A 13,048-nucleotide genomic window follows, 5' to 3' on the forward strand; every position below is an offset into this window, starting at 1 on the left:
ATGTCCGACAAAGTTGTTGTTTGAGATCAGATGACGGGGGAACTGTCGAGTCTGTCCTCCCTCAAGAGCTACTGCAGATGAAACTTTGGACCGAGCATTACTCTCAAATTAACAATGGTATTAATAGAGTGTAAACACATTAGCTTGTGTAAGGACCGTAAGCCAATAATTCTAACAAACTAAAATGTTATTCCAATCACAAATGACTTCCTCCCCCACTGACACTAGACACTCAGCAGATGTTTATTTTAGACCCTGCAATTAACCCTCAATCACTGCAGGCATTCATTTTAGATTGCATGTGTTCAGTCACCCTTCTTTTAAATGTTTATTAGCAGAATCCCATTGTTATAAAAGTCTTTTTAAAATGACGGCACACAGTATGACTTGTTCACATGAGACATATCTCCTGCTACCTCTCACTGTATATTTCCTCGATAGGCGTAACTACTCCGAGATTGAGCTGCTGTTCCAGCTGCTGCGGGCCTTTACGGGTCGTTTCCTGTGCAACATGACCTTCCTGAAGGAATACATGGAGGAGGAGATTCCCAAGAACTACTCCATCGCCCAGAAACGGGCCCTGTTCTTCCGCTTTGTCGAGTTCAATGACCCACACTTCAATGATGAGCTCAAAGCGAAGGTACGCACATAGGAACTCAGCAAGGAAGTAAATGAATGACTACATGCTACATGGATCTGAAATCCTCCAAGGATTTTATTACTTTGCAAATGATCTTTTGGGATTAGCACTGAAATAATGATGATACACAGTGTTACTGACCACGAAGTAAAAGATTAGCTGTATTTCGCTTGTTGCTTGGCTTTATAAGCATAATGTGACCACAACAGTTGACACAATCACCCAGCATTTGACAAGGATCCAATTTAAGTGGTGAAATAAGCAGAACTTTGGATTGCATTGATTGATGGATGAATATGAATGTTTGTGTACAATGTCTGAACTGAGTCGTTATATCCTCCATCTGTTGAAAACATTTCAAGGGAGGGAATAAAGACTTTGGCAGCATTATTTTTATATTTCTCCACTATTCTGGCATGGCAATACTAGAACAGTACTTATTTTTGGACTTAAAAAACATGCTATAGAAAAGTACACATTTTGACAAAAATTGTATTTTTTTAATTTATGTGCTGCTCATGTAGCCCATAGTTGAAAAAAATATTTTTTGAAGAGAGTTTTGAATGTGTTGCTTTTTGTCTGTAAAATGGATTTAAAACATTATTGACTGATCATTCTGCCCATTCCTGAGCTCAAAAATGGATTATAAAACATGTAGCTAACTTCTTTGAGCATCACCCCAGCTTACCTTCTGTGCTTCTTCAGTGGGGGAAATGCAGGAGTGGAGGGACCTGATCTGTGTGACTTTTATGGTTGGTGTATTCTGTAGCAGAAGTTCTTTGATGGAGTCAGAAAGGTCATTTTGTCTGGTTGGAGACCCTCAGAGGCTCACAGATGAATGCTTCTGTCCTCCACCTGACCTGCTGCTGCCAGCATTACAGTCGTTGGAGCTGCTTTTTAATTAAGCTCATTCTCTCGAATGCATGTGCTCCACGCATACACACACACAGACGCATGCGCCCGCACACATATTTTGCACAGCTGTAACAGGCACACGACCTGGCACAGAGGAGCAACAGCGCTGCTGTTAAGTACAAAACGGGTCAGTTGGGAAGGGCTGCCCTGGCACTCGGTAGCACAGAGCCAAATGGCGGTCTGGAAAGAACACAAAACTGTGCACTGTACAGCTGGCGAATGTGTCCAAATCCAAGGACACACTTGTGTCTATGATGTTGCTCAGTCCACCCTGTTCTTTTTGCAAATTTTCAGCTTGTGTTGCTTCAGCAGCATATGGACCAGAAAAAGAGACAAAGTAAAGGCAGACAGAGTCCAGCTGAATAATTGTGCTGCTGTCGTTCCAGGCCCAAATGCTGCTTTTTAATTTTTAGCAGCACTGAGCCTACAGTACTACCACCCCAACAGAATTGTGTTGTTTTTCCCTTAATTGTTCTCTCTGGTGCACAGCAGATGTTAGCTGTGTGGCATGTATGTGTGTGTGTGTGTGTGTGTGTGTGTGTGTGGTGTGTGCGTGCGTGTGTCGGTGTGTCAGAAAGAGAGATGATGTGTTTCTGTGTGAATATGTTTTTGTTGAGTGTGAGTGGTACCTCCACCGACATTTGAATAATTGCCTTTCGCATTTTCCCAGAAGCATAATAACATAGGACCGTGTGCGTGCGTGTGTGTCTGTAATTTGTGTTTGTGCTCGTGCTCGTGTTCTTGTGTAGCATCACTGAGATTAAGAGTTTGTCACTTTTATCAAGACACAGAATATAGTGTGTGTATGTGTATGTGTGAGAGAGAGAGAGGAGAGAGACAATATGATAAAGCAGCAATGAATTATCTGTGATAGCACACACTGACCTAATGCTGCTGGTGTTGCATATTTTGTTCTTTCCAAACTGTTCTCACTGAAAAAAAGCTTTTGTGCTGCTTTTTGGTTAAAAAACATTCTACTTTTCATAGATTTCAAGCAGACAAACAAACATGTGGATGAAATCCATGAATCATCGTGCTTCTGTTTCACATTCGGCTTTTTTTTGGGTTGTTGTTCCCGTCATCACATCCAGTGTAGCACAAATACACAGCAGGAGGCTAAAGACAAATATATTAAGTAAATCCACTAAAACTTTAGAGTGGATAGAGGAGGACATTGTTCTTCTACTACTACTGCTTCAAAATGTGAAGTTGTTAACAGCACACATTGTCATTGCTTAAATGTGTGCATGTGTCGCTGACGTGAAAGCTTGCATTGAATGGTTTGAGGCACAGGTTTGAGAAATTAATTGCACAAAAAAACATGTTTAGTGTCGAAAGGTCTTAATACCAGAACTCCACTGTATTATCTGCACAGATTCATTGGTTGGCTTCTTCAAGCAGATTTAGACAAATAACAATTCCATGTGAATAAAACCACATTATCGGAGAAGACCACTTCAAATCAATGGCGTACGTTGATTACTGTATACAAGGTTTGACAATGATCCACTGACAAAAACGTTTAAAAAAAATGCTTTTAGTGCTGGTAGTGACCATTATTTATGACTTCCTGTGGCTACTTCACAATAAAACTCCAGGAACCATAGTAGCACTGCATCACAAACACATACTCAACACAACAGTATGGAAATGAGATTTAAGATAATTAAGACACCTACAGAAATAGATCTAGCCTACTTGCCCAGTGGTATTATGTGCACACATGCAGCAAAACACACAGCCTGCAGGATCACATCCTCTAATGGGATGGCATTACAAAAACATGTCTGCAATCCTACAGTGATTGATATCAGAGAACTTAAAGTCTCAGGAACACACTTGTGCTCCACGCATTGTGTCTTCATTTAAGGGGCGTGCGTGCGCTTCTGCATGCGCACCAGTCTTATCAACACATGCATTGTGCAGAACGTGTGTGAGTAATGCGTTAATGAAGGCGCTGGAACATATGCTGCCACAGCTCATTCTGCACTGAGCAATGCCCTGTCCTCCCCAATGATGGATTGAAAATGGGGTTCATTAACAGATAGCAGCTTCTTTAATAAATGCAGTCGTTAGTTGTACCGTGGTGGGGTTATTTGGCATTTTACTGGCTAATCGGGCCTTTGTTTTTACTCCCAAATACCTGGCAACTATCCTGCAGGTTACTAAATAGTGTTTTAAGCCTTCCCTCAGCAGTAGTTTAGATTTCTTTCTTTCAATGCCTATGTATTAATTTGGAAAACATAATCCGGTTCTCTTCTTTAGTATTCTCAAGAGCTGTAAATTGTATGATTTTTAACTGTCAGACATTTTGTTATCATCATTTTAGTTCGCATTTGATGTTTTTTAACTTGAAGTCTGTCTTCAATGTTTCTGAGTAAAGTTTTCCCTTGTTGGTGAATCAATTTTTTTCCTGCCATTATAAATCTGCCTGCATCACTTTAACTTTAATCACTTAATAATGTGCCGTTGAGAGTTGTGCAGATTTTTTTTTAAATGCATCTTTGGAAGGACCGCACCGGGAGATCTCACTGATTAGTTTCACCTTCCTTGAAGGAGTCCTTTCACTGAAATCATCGGTTTTAGCCTTTTGAAACTCAAAGCTGTGAAAGTTACATTTTCCCTTTTAATTAACTAGAACATTTTTGGGGGTTTTCTTATCATTATAATCAATCCAATGTGCTTTTCTTTTTTCCTAGGTGCTGCAACACATCTTGAATCCAGCCTTCTTGTGCAGCTTTGAGAAGGGGGAAGGTGAGCAGCTGCTTGGGCCGCCCAACCCTGAAGGAGACAATCCTGAAAGCATCACTAGTGTCTTCATCACCAAGGTAAACATGCACACTTGCAGGCATCGTCTTTCCTCTTATCAATATCTTTCTTCATTATTATCGATTATAAAAATATTTGGCAACTAATTTAGTAATCGATTAGTCGGGTCTGTTATAATGCACGACGCACACGGTGTGATGAACCTAAAGAGAGAAACCATGAAGGAACTCTGCTTCTTCTTCTTCGTCCTCCTCTTCTCTCGGTTTACTGGAGGATCGTAAACAACTTTAGGTCCATACCGCTGTCATAATGTGCTGCTGTGTCATGTGAAATCAGCTTTACACAAGTTTTCTTTGAGGTTCTAACGTAAAAAATGTTCACACACATTTAACGACCGTTGCCTCCCCTATTAAACCAGGAGAAAGCCACGAGAAAGCAGCAGCAATGTTTTGAACATAGCGGAAACGCTGACTTCGTCTCTCCATCAGTCTCTGATTTCATTACCTGCTGCATTTCCTCTCATAATCTCTTATCAGTACCAAACATCTCCATACTCAGTCATCATCAACTGCGTCCCACTTGGTCTGATTCTTCTCCTCTTCTTAATCGCTGACATCCTATCTTTCTCTTCATCCTTGTTGTCTCTTCATCCATCTTTATTTCTTCCCCCCCCTCCAACCATCCCACCGCCTCCTCTTTTCCATCACGTTTCATTCATCAGGCCAGGCTATAATTCCTCTTGTAAATGTCATGGTGTGACCATGCTAAAGGTCAGCATGTTTGTTTGTGCTGTGGCAGATCTCATCACTGACTAACACCGGTCCTAATGGCTGCTAATGGCTCCTCTATGGTCTGGTTAAAACTCATTTCCTCACTTACCTCCCTCTCTCTGTCTGCTCTATCTCCTCTCTAGGGAATTCACATGGTGATGTGTGTACTTGAATGGGGTGGGGGGCTGTTTTTTTGAAAAAAGGTTCTCAATATGTGAAAAGGTAGATTGCTGTTGTGCTGCAGTGTCATTCAAATGTAATTTTGGGAAGTAAACATTACTCAGAACTGCAGTATACTTGTAGCCTGTCGTCGCCAGACCAATTTGCATCTGTGAATGGGTCTAGAACCTCTCAGGTCATTTCAGATTTCCAAGGGACATTATCAAACCTACAGCCAGACAGTGCAACGAGCGAAAAGCGTGACTTAGCTGAGAGTGACAGAAAATGTCAGCATTCAGGTGTTGCTTGTTCTTCTTTTGGAGAAAATATACCATCCAGTTGTAATATAGCATCGGTAGCAAATTCTCCACAACAGCTGAATGAGGAAGCGATTTCCGGGAAACTAATATACTGTAAAGATGTGGTATCAGATTGGTACATAGATTCACGTAGGCGCAGAGGACTTTTCGGCAGTGACCGTGGCATATCTGACGGTATTGGAACATCTCTAGTTGAGGTGCACGATGTAATCTAATGATCTATTGACGTCTGTTGCAGTTGTTAAGAATTACAGCCACAATAACAGATCGAGGCGTTTTTGTTTTACTCACCAAACATCATAACTATTGAACCAACAATCTTTAACCTCATCTCCCGCTCCTTCGCTTCCAGGTTTTGGACCCCGAGAAGCAGGCCGACCTTCTGGACTCACTGCGGATCTGCCTGCTGCAGTTCTCCACCCTGCTGGTGGAGCACGCTCCCCACCACATTCACGACAACAACAAATCACGCAATAGCAAGCTGCGGCGCCTCATGACCTTTGCTTGGCCGTGCCTGCTGCCCAAAGCCTGCGTGGATCCTGCCTGTAAATACAGCGGTCACTTGCTTCTGGCCCACATCATCGCCAAGTTTGCCATCCACAAGAAGATTGTCCTGCAGGTGAGGAGGATTTCGAAGAGAGAAAGGGAAACTCTGGAGCGTGGGTTTGACTTAACTCAGAACCTTAAATAGAGAATAACCATAAAACAAGCAAATTTGTTTAGCAGATATAAAATACACTAAAACTATGCAGAAAAAGATGAAACAAGAAAATCCTCCAGATGACAGACTCAACTGAAATTAAATGACAACAGCTGAATACATGATAGAAGATACTTACCAGGACACTTAGTGTGTGAATGGTGCTTATGGAGAAATTGATGTTACTATAGTGGAATTGAGAATGTGGTATGTGTGTATATTTTTGCAAGAGAGCAAGAAAATAAGTGTGTATGCTTATCTGTACTGCCTGAAACCCAAATCCAATGAAATATGAATGTATGTATATGAATGAAATGTAGAAAGAGAAACAGTATTTAAAGGGTTAGAAAAAAACAAAAAGGAGAAGACATTTCCTTTAAGTATGGTTTGTTTCCTTGGTCTAGGTCTTTCACAGCCTGCTGAAGGCCCACACCATGGAAGCACGGGCCATTGTGCGGCAGGCCATGGCCATCCTCACCCCGGCTGTGCCCGCCCGCATGGAGGACGGCCACCAGATGTTGACCCACTGGACCCGGAAAATTATTGTAGAGGAGGGACACACGGTACCGCAGCTCGTCCACATACTGCATCTCATCGTGCAGCACTTCAGGGTAAGAACATGAACAGTAGTGCACTGGTCAATAGTGAGCATCCTCCTTCAAATCCATCACAATTGAAAATATTGATTCCCAGCATATTCATATTCATCTGGGTGGTGCCACAAGGAGTGAGGGGAAACTCTTGTGTACATCCGCAGTAATTTCTTGCTACTGTCAGCTCGCTGCTTATTATGGTTTTCAGCAACTGTAGGAAACCACACTCGGGTAAAGATTGAAAGAGCCAATTTTTACTTAAACTTAATCGTATGGCAACTCCTCAAACAAGAAAGTAAAAATCTGTATCATAATTTATGGCACAGTTACTAGTTTTTACGATATTAGTTCTCTAAACTTGAGTTTTATACTGGCAGTAACCATCACAATGGTGCTGTGCTCTGTTGTTTCCTTGTCAACAGCTGGATCATTAACTCTGGGCAGTGAAGTTGATGGTAGTTGCCTGTAATCCCCTTAATACAGATACATCCTCAGACACACCCTCCGTAGTAATAATCAGCCGACTCGCCTGTGTACGAGCACCAGCGAAGGATCATTGGCCTTTATGTTCGCCATCTTCCTTCGATTCCAGAAACACTTTCTGCCCTCTCGCTCCTCCGTCTGACGCTCGCTCGCCTCGCCAGTCAGAGACCGCGACAGTCTCTTAGCAGAAGACTGACATTTTCCTCAGCTCCCCTCTCTATCTCACTGACAGGCTGCTCTCCCTGGGCCAGATGACTAATCTAATGTAATCACATCAGCATAATTACACTGGGGAGGAGATAATGACAGACAGATGAGTGTGTGCGTGTGTGTGTGTGTGATATCAAGAAATAGAGAGATGGCGTGCATGTTTTTTTTTTTCTGTGCGCACACATGATGGACAGGGCTTAGCCGCTCCGTCATTAAGGGGCTGTGAAGTCCTGCTCTATTGACTATAATTACCCTCAAAGTGTGAAGCTTTAATATTCTTTGACACTGGCAACAGCCCTCAGATAGACATCTCATCTCTTGCTCTTTTGTCTGGCTGTGTGTCTGTGTTTCAGAGTCCCAGTTCAGTTTGTGATGAAGCTAAGTGACTCTTGAGTTTGAATGCTCGGGGCTAAGTGTGTGTCATCATGTCCTTGAGACTAAGTGGGAATACGACTTTAAAGTTTGCCTCTTCTGACGTGTCTCAGAAAGACTTAGGACCCATTTCAACTTTGCTCTAGATTTTGGGACGATAACTCATCCAAAGTATAGTCAACGCAGAAGAAATTACACTTTTCCTGTAGATGAAGGCAGTTGGCTTTGACTAGACACAAGTCAGTGGCTGTGGTCAGTTCATGGGACTCTCAGTTGACCTGAAAAAAACAAACAGGGTCTTGGGAAACATCAAATGTTGTTCTAGGGTGAGAGAAGCAAAATGACATGGATACAACTGCTTTTCCGATACATAGACCAGCAACAGGTCTTGCGGTCTGGATTGTTTTGTCTGGATGCTAAGGCAACAGGAAGGAGTCTCATTTAAATGTGCTTATTATGGCAAAACTGTCAATTTAACACCATGATAAACAGTTTAAAAGTGGCATTGAGGCAAAACACTCTTCTGAGGTGAGGTTCTCCTCATCTTTTGAGGATGCTCTCAGACGTTACGCAAACCAAAGTTAGACTTAAATATAAAAGACTACACAAAATAAGTATGCAATTTGCAATTGCAATTTGGGGTTTTACATGAAGCCGAGTGCCATGGGTCTTTGTTTTTGTTCTTATTCTTGAAACCATGTAGGCGCCAGTTGGGAAATAAGAGTAGTTAAGGGTGATAAATGTCTTTGGTGGTCTCACAAAGATGGGCGGTTCTTGCAAAACAGGGTTGTTTCTTATCTTATAATCTTAAAAGAATTTATCACTCATTTTCCACTTGTCCATACTTTCTGCATCTGTTTGGTGCGAGTGTTCAAGTAAGATGTCCAGATAAAAGTAGAGTAAAAAAAAATAAATACAGGCCTAAAGCTACAGGATCATTTTATATTAAAGATTGAGTTCTGTATGTACCCTTCTTCCATCTGCTCAGCATGGTTGACTATCACTGCTCACTGTATTGGCATCAGTGAACGTCTGACATTGATGCTTTAGGAAAAGAAAATACAGTCTGGTTTTGTGTAGATGAGTAAAAGTGAACAAGATATTCAATATTTTTACACTCACTGCTTAATCGTGTATTTTATTATTTTTACACATGCTTACTTCAATTTTTTCCTTCCAGGTTTACTATCCAGTGCGCCACCACCTGGTGCAGCACATGATCAGTGCAATGCAGCGTCTGGGCTTCACCCCCAGTGTGACCATCGAGCAAAGGAAACTGGCTGTTGACCTGGCTGAGGTGGTCATTAAGTGGGAATTACAGAGAATCAAAGACCAACAGGTGTGTTCGTGGATTTTGTAAATACACACAGATTCACACCTCAATGCAGACACAGAAGCTGCCTGAACTACACACTGTTTGCATTAGGGCTACATGATATATCGGAAATTTATCGTGATATCAACATGTGTGATATTCGTATCGCAAAAGTGCTTGAACTGCGATAAATGGTGTTTTGTCTGCCATGCATTCACACTTTGCATGTCATCATGTAGGAGCTGGTCAGAAAGCTTGACAAGATATACACATATGTATAATATTTTTAATTTTCTGTAAATTAAACTGTAATTAAACTTAACCCTGTCCCTCTCTCTCTTGGGTCTGGTAGCCGGAGTCTGAGGCTGAAGCAGCCACTGGCGGTGAAGGAACCAGTGGTGGAGCTGTGAAAAGAGGACTGTCTCTGGAAGGTGCTGCCGCCGGACAGGACGTCAAGAGGTTCCGTACAGCGACTGGGGCTGCCTCCGCGGTGAGCTCAACCAACAACCTCTCAGATGTCAGTAAAATGGGGCACTATAGCATAGACCTGGCGATACAGTACTTTATTACATCTTACACGTCATTTGGGCTTTTCGTGTATTCATACAATATCCCATATAGCATTGCAAATCACAGAATTTGCCTATTAAGGTGGATTGTAACACGAAACAAATGCTCTGTTACTTCAGTAAACAAGTCTTTGTAGCTGCGGCCGTAATGATGGTCTAATTTCCAGCTTCTTTTATCGGTTGTCTGGAGAAAAATAGAAAAAAACAGCAGCATTTCTTGTTGTTGCTGGATATACATGGAATTTACCCAGAAAGTTACCAGGATAATTATCAGACAGTCATAACTCCAGCCTATTTATACTGTAAGCAGTGCAAACAAAAACTGAATCTTCCTTCCAAATTGTGGACTCTATTTCCTAGCCAATTACATTTTCATTTTTCTCTCTTTTTTTAGTAATCATTCCAAAAACCACCTTGACATATTACTTATTGTGTTTATATGTTTCTTTCAGGTGTTTGGCCGTAGCCAGTCCATGCCAGGTACAGAGACCATGCTGACCAAGCCTGTAGAGAAACAACATACGGACACCGTGGTCAATTTCCTTATCAGGATTGCATGCCAGGTAACACCCCCACTGTCACCACTACACAAACAGCACTTCATCTCACTTACACACACACACACACACGCACACACATATATGCAGGTACAATTCTTCCATCCAAACAGCCTGCCAGGTAGGACACAACTCCTCTAACCCCTCAGTGGTGAAGGTAGGACACACCTGGTGGCTGTCCTAAACGTGTCTCCTCACACTGCTGTCCCTTGGTCTAGTGGCATGTGATGACCTTGGTTTTAAGCCCAAAATAGACTGCTGAGATTTCACTCACCTTGACTTTTCCTACTTTTTTGTTTTTGGGACAAATTTCATTCTCACTGCTCATCCAAGCATCTCTGCCTCTGTATAACTGGTGAGGATCAGTCACTGCTCACAGAACAGTCTATGGAAACATAATCCTTTCATTGTATTCCACTTGATAACAGTGTATTGTGATACCAAATTGATCCCTGTCGGCCCCAGGGTTTACTATCAGCCAAAGAAAACCACACCTAGAGCTCACTGTCTCGCCTCAGGGTTTTTGATGCAGGGTGGATGCTTGTTTTGCGGTGAGGGCTTGAACCAGTCTTTGTGATTGAAGGACATTTCCCATTCCTGGTTATGCCACTGTTGACCTATACCTGCATTAATTCAACACACACAGTGATTTCTGACCTTATCAGGGCGCCGTTGTGATGCCATTGATAAAGACAATGATACCAAATCGTCTTTTTCCCTCTCTCGTGTCTATAGGTGAACGACAGCACCAACGTGGCCGGGTCTCCAGGGGAGCTGCTGTCCCGCCGCTGTGTTAGCCTGATGAAGACCGCCCTCAGGCCCGACATGTGGCCTCGCGCTGAGCTCAAGCTACAGTGGTTCGACAAGCTGCTTATGACAGTGGTAAGACGGCATATGCCTTTTTAGAATGGCTCGGTTTTCTCATTATTTTGCTTATCAGGCTGATGTCTTTATGTTTCATATCTGTCTTTTACACCAAAATTGCTGGGTAAACTCCAGTGACTCCTATTGTTTTCAGTCCCATTACCTTAAAAGCCAGATATTAGTGGGTGTTACTGGGTTTCTTGACCAGTTAATTTTTGAACTTCATGCCTATGTCATTACAGCTGTTTCTCTACAGCTTTTGTCTGAGATCACATGTCCGTCACTGTCTCCAGACCTGTCATGACTTTTCTCTGGATTCCCCATTGATGAGTATTTACTTGAAAGTGACTTATCTTTACTTTTTGGCGACAGGGACGCTTGTTGTTATTCTAGCCCTGAAGAAGCACCTGTTTATGCGAGTGTGCCCCGATTATTATTTGAAGTTGCTAGTGGATGTGTATGTCATCAACAGTGTTTAGGCAAACACGCTTAATAAAATTCGAAATATGCAGGCTTGTTGTTGTTACGTCTCAAAGCAATAAGAAGTAGACACTAAAGGATAACTAACTGCCGTTCGCCCACCCGTAGACGGCAGAAGTTTCCCTCTCCCTCCTTAAGCTCTGTCTTAGTGTTTGCTCTAATGCCTCCAAGTCCTTTGTCTGTTATCAGTAATACATGAAGTGAGGCGCAAACCACCATAATGACAAAATAATGACAGTGGTGAGATAAGAGGAGTCTATCCGGGTTGGCCTGTGCCTTCTCGTTCAACCCCCCACTCCCCTTCCTCCTAAACCTCTCATGCCTTACTTCTGTATCGCTCTGCCGTGCCTCTCTGCATCTCCGCTCGCCTTTCCCTCTGTCCTTTGCCACCACTTCCTCCTCTCATCTCCTCTTCTTTTATTTTCAGCTTCTTATCGGAGCCTCTCTTCTCTCCCTCTCTTTATCTGTTGTTCCCCTCCTCTCCACTCATATCTCTGAGCTGATTCGGCACCACTGTTCCGACGAGGTTATCGCCATGTGCCCGCAATTGTCACGTACTTCCCCTGTTGTCTGTCGGGGACCCCTGTATGGGCCGCACCTTGTCTCTATGCCTGCACTCAGACTAACCCAATCAGCCCCTGCAGATCCCACAGGGGCGGTCTGACGAACAAGGCTTATGACGGCCTCGTGCAGATGCGCCATACACGGACCCGTCCCCCCCCCCTGAGAGCATGCTCTACCTGCCCAGCAGTCTTACGGCGCATAATGAACAATGCTTTAAATCGGATTACCTTTTATCATTGCATTGTACTGCCATGACAGTGATTAAGAGTCAGGAGGCATGTTGTGCGAGGGCAAATGAGGAGGAGCAGAGGACATGCACACAAAACATGCACACAATCATACACTCAAGCACATAAACGCATGTGCCTTATCTACATGGCTCCAGAGACCAGGTTCCATTCTGTTAATACAGTGCCAAATCAATACTACCCTAATATCTACCAGTGCTCTTATCACGAGAGTCACCTTGTTCATTAGCCAAGATTAGTGCTATGGATCTGTACTAGATTATACTCTTGGCCCTGCCATAGTTGTAAACCTTGATTGTAATTTAGACAAAATTAGTACTTGATGTTGCACATTGATCTTTGGTTAAGCCGCCTCAGTTCTTCTGTGTGAGAAATACCTGTATGTTGGATATTGGGTGTTTTTTTTTTTTTATATGGAGTCTATATGGAATAAGACCTGAATAATTTATTTATCTACTGATGAATTTGCACTGTAACTATGTACACCTAAAACAGAGAGCTAAAAACAAAAATTATAAAA

The 13,048-nt window shown here is 42.6% G+C and overlaps 1 protein-coding gene across 1 annotated transcript in view; it reads left to right on the forward strand.

Annotated features, from left to right (window-relative positions):
- The window catches only part of trrap (transformation/transcription domain-associated protein), a 79,516-nt gene that overhangs the window by 25,661 nt on the left and 40,807 nt on the right, over nucleotides 1–13,048 (forward strand). The window contains 8 exon segments of the mRNA XM_034570128.1: nucleotides 442–640; nucleotides 4,255–4,383; nucleotides 5,926–6,192; nucleotides 6,678–6,884; nucleotides 9,112–9,270; nucleotides 9,599–9,736; nucleotides 10,268–10,378; nucleotides 11,108–11,254. Coding sequence (XP_034426019.1) covers nucleotides 442–640; nucleotides 4,255–4,383; nucleotides 5,926–6,192; nucleotides 6,678–6,884; nucleotides 9,112–9,270; nucleotides 9,599–9,736; nucleotides 10,268–10,378; nucleotides 11,108–11,254 — 1,357 coding nt within the window.

Source organism: Hippoglossus hippoglossus, chromosome 19, assembly GCF_009819705.1.
Source record: "Hippoglossus hippoglossus isolate fHipHip1 chromosome 19, fHipHip1.pri, whole genome shotgun sequence".
Taxonomy (NCBI): Eukaryota; Metazoa; Chordata; class Actinopteri; order Pleuronectiformes; family Pleuronectidae; genus Hippoglossus; species Hippoglossus hippoglossus.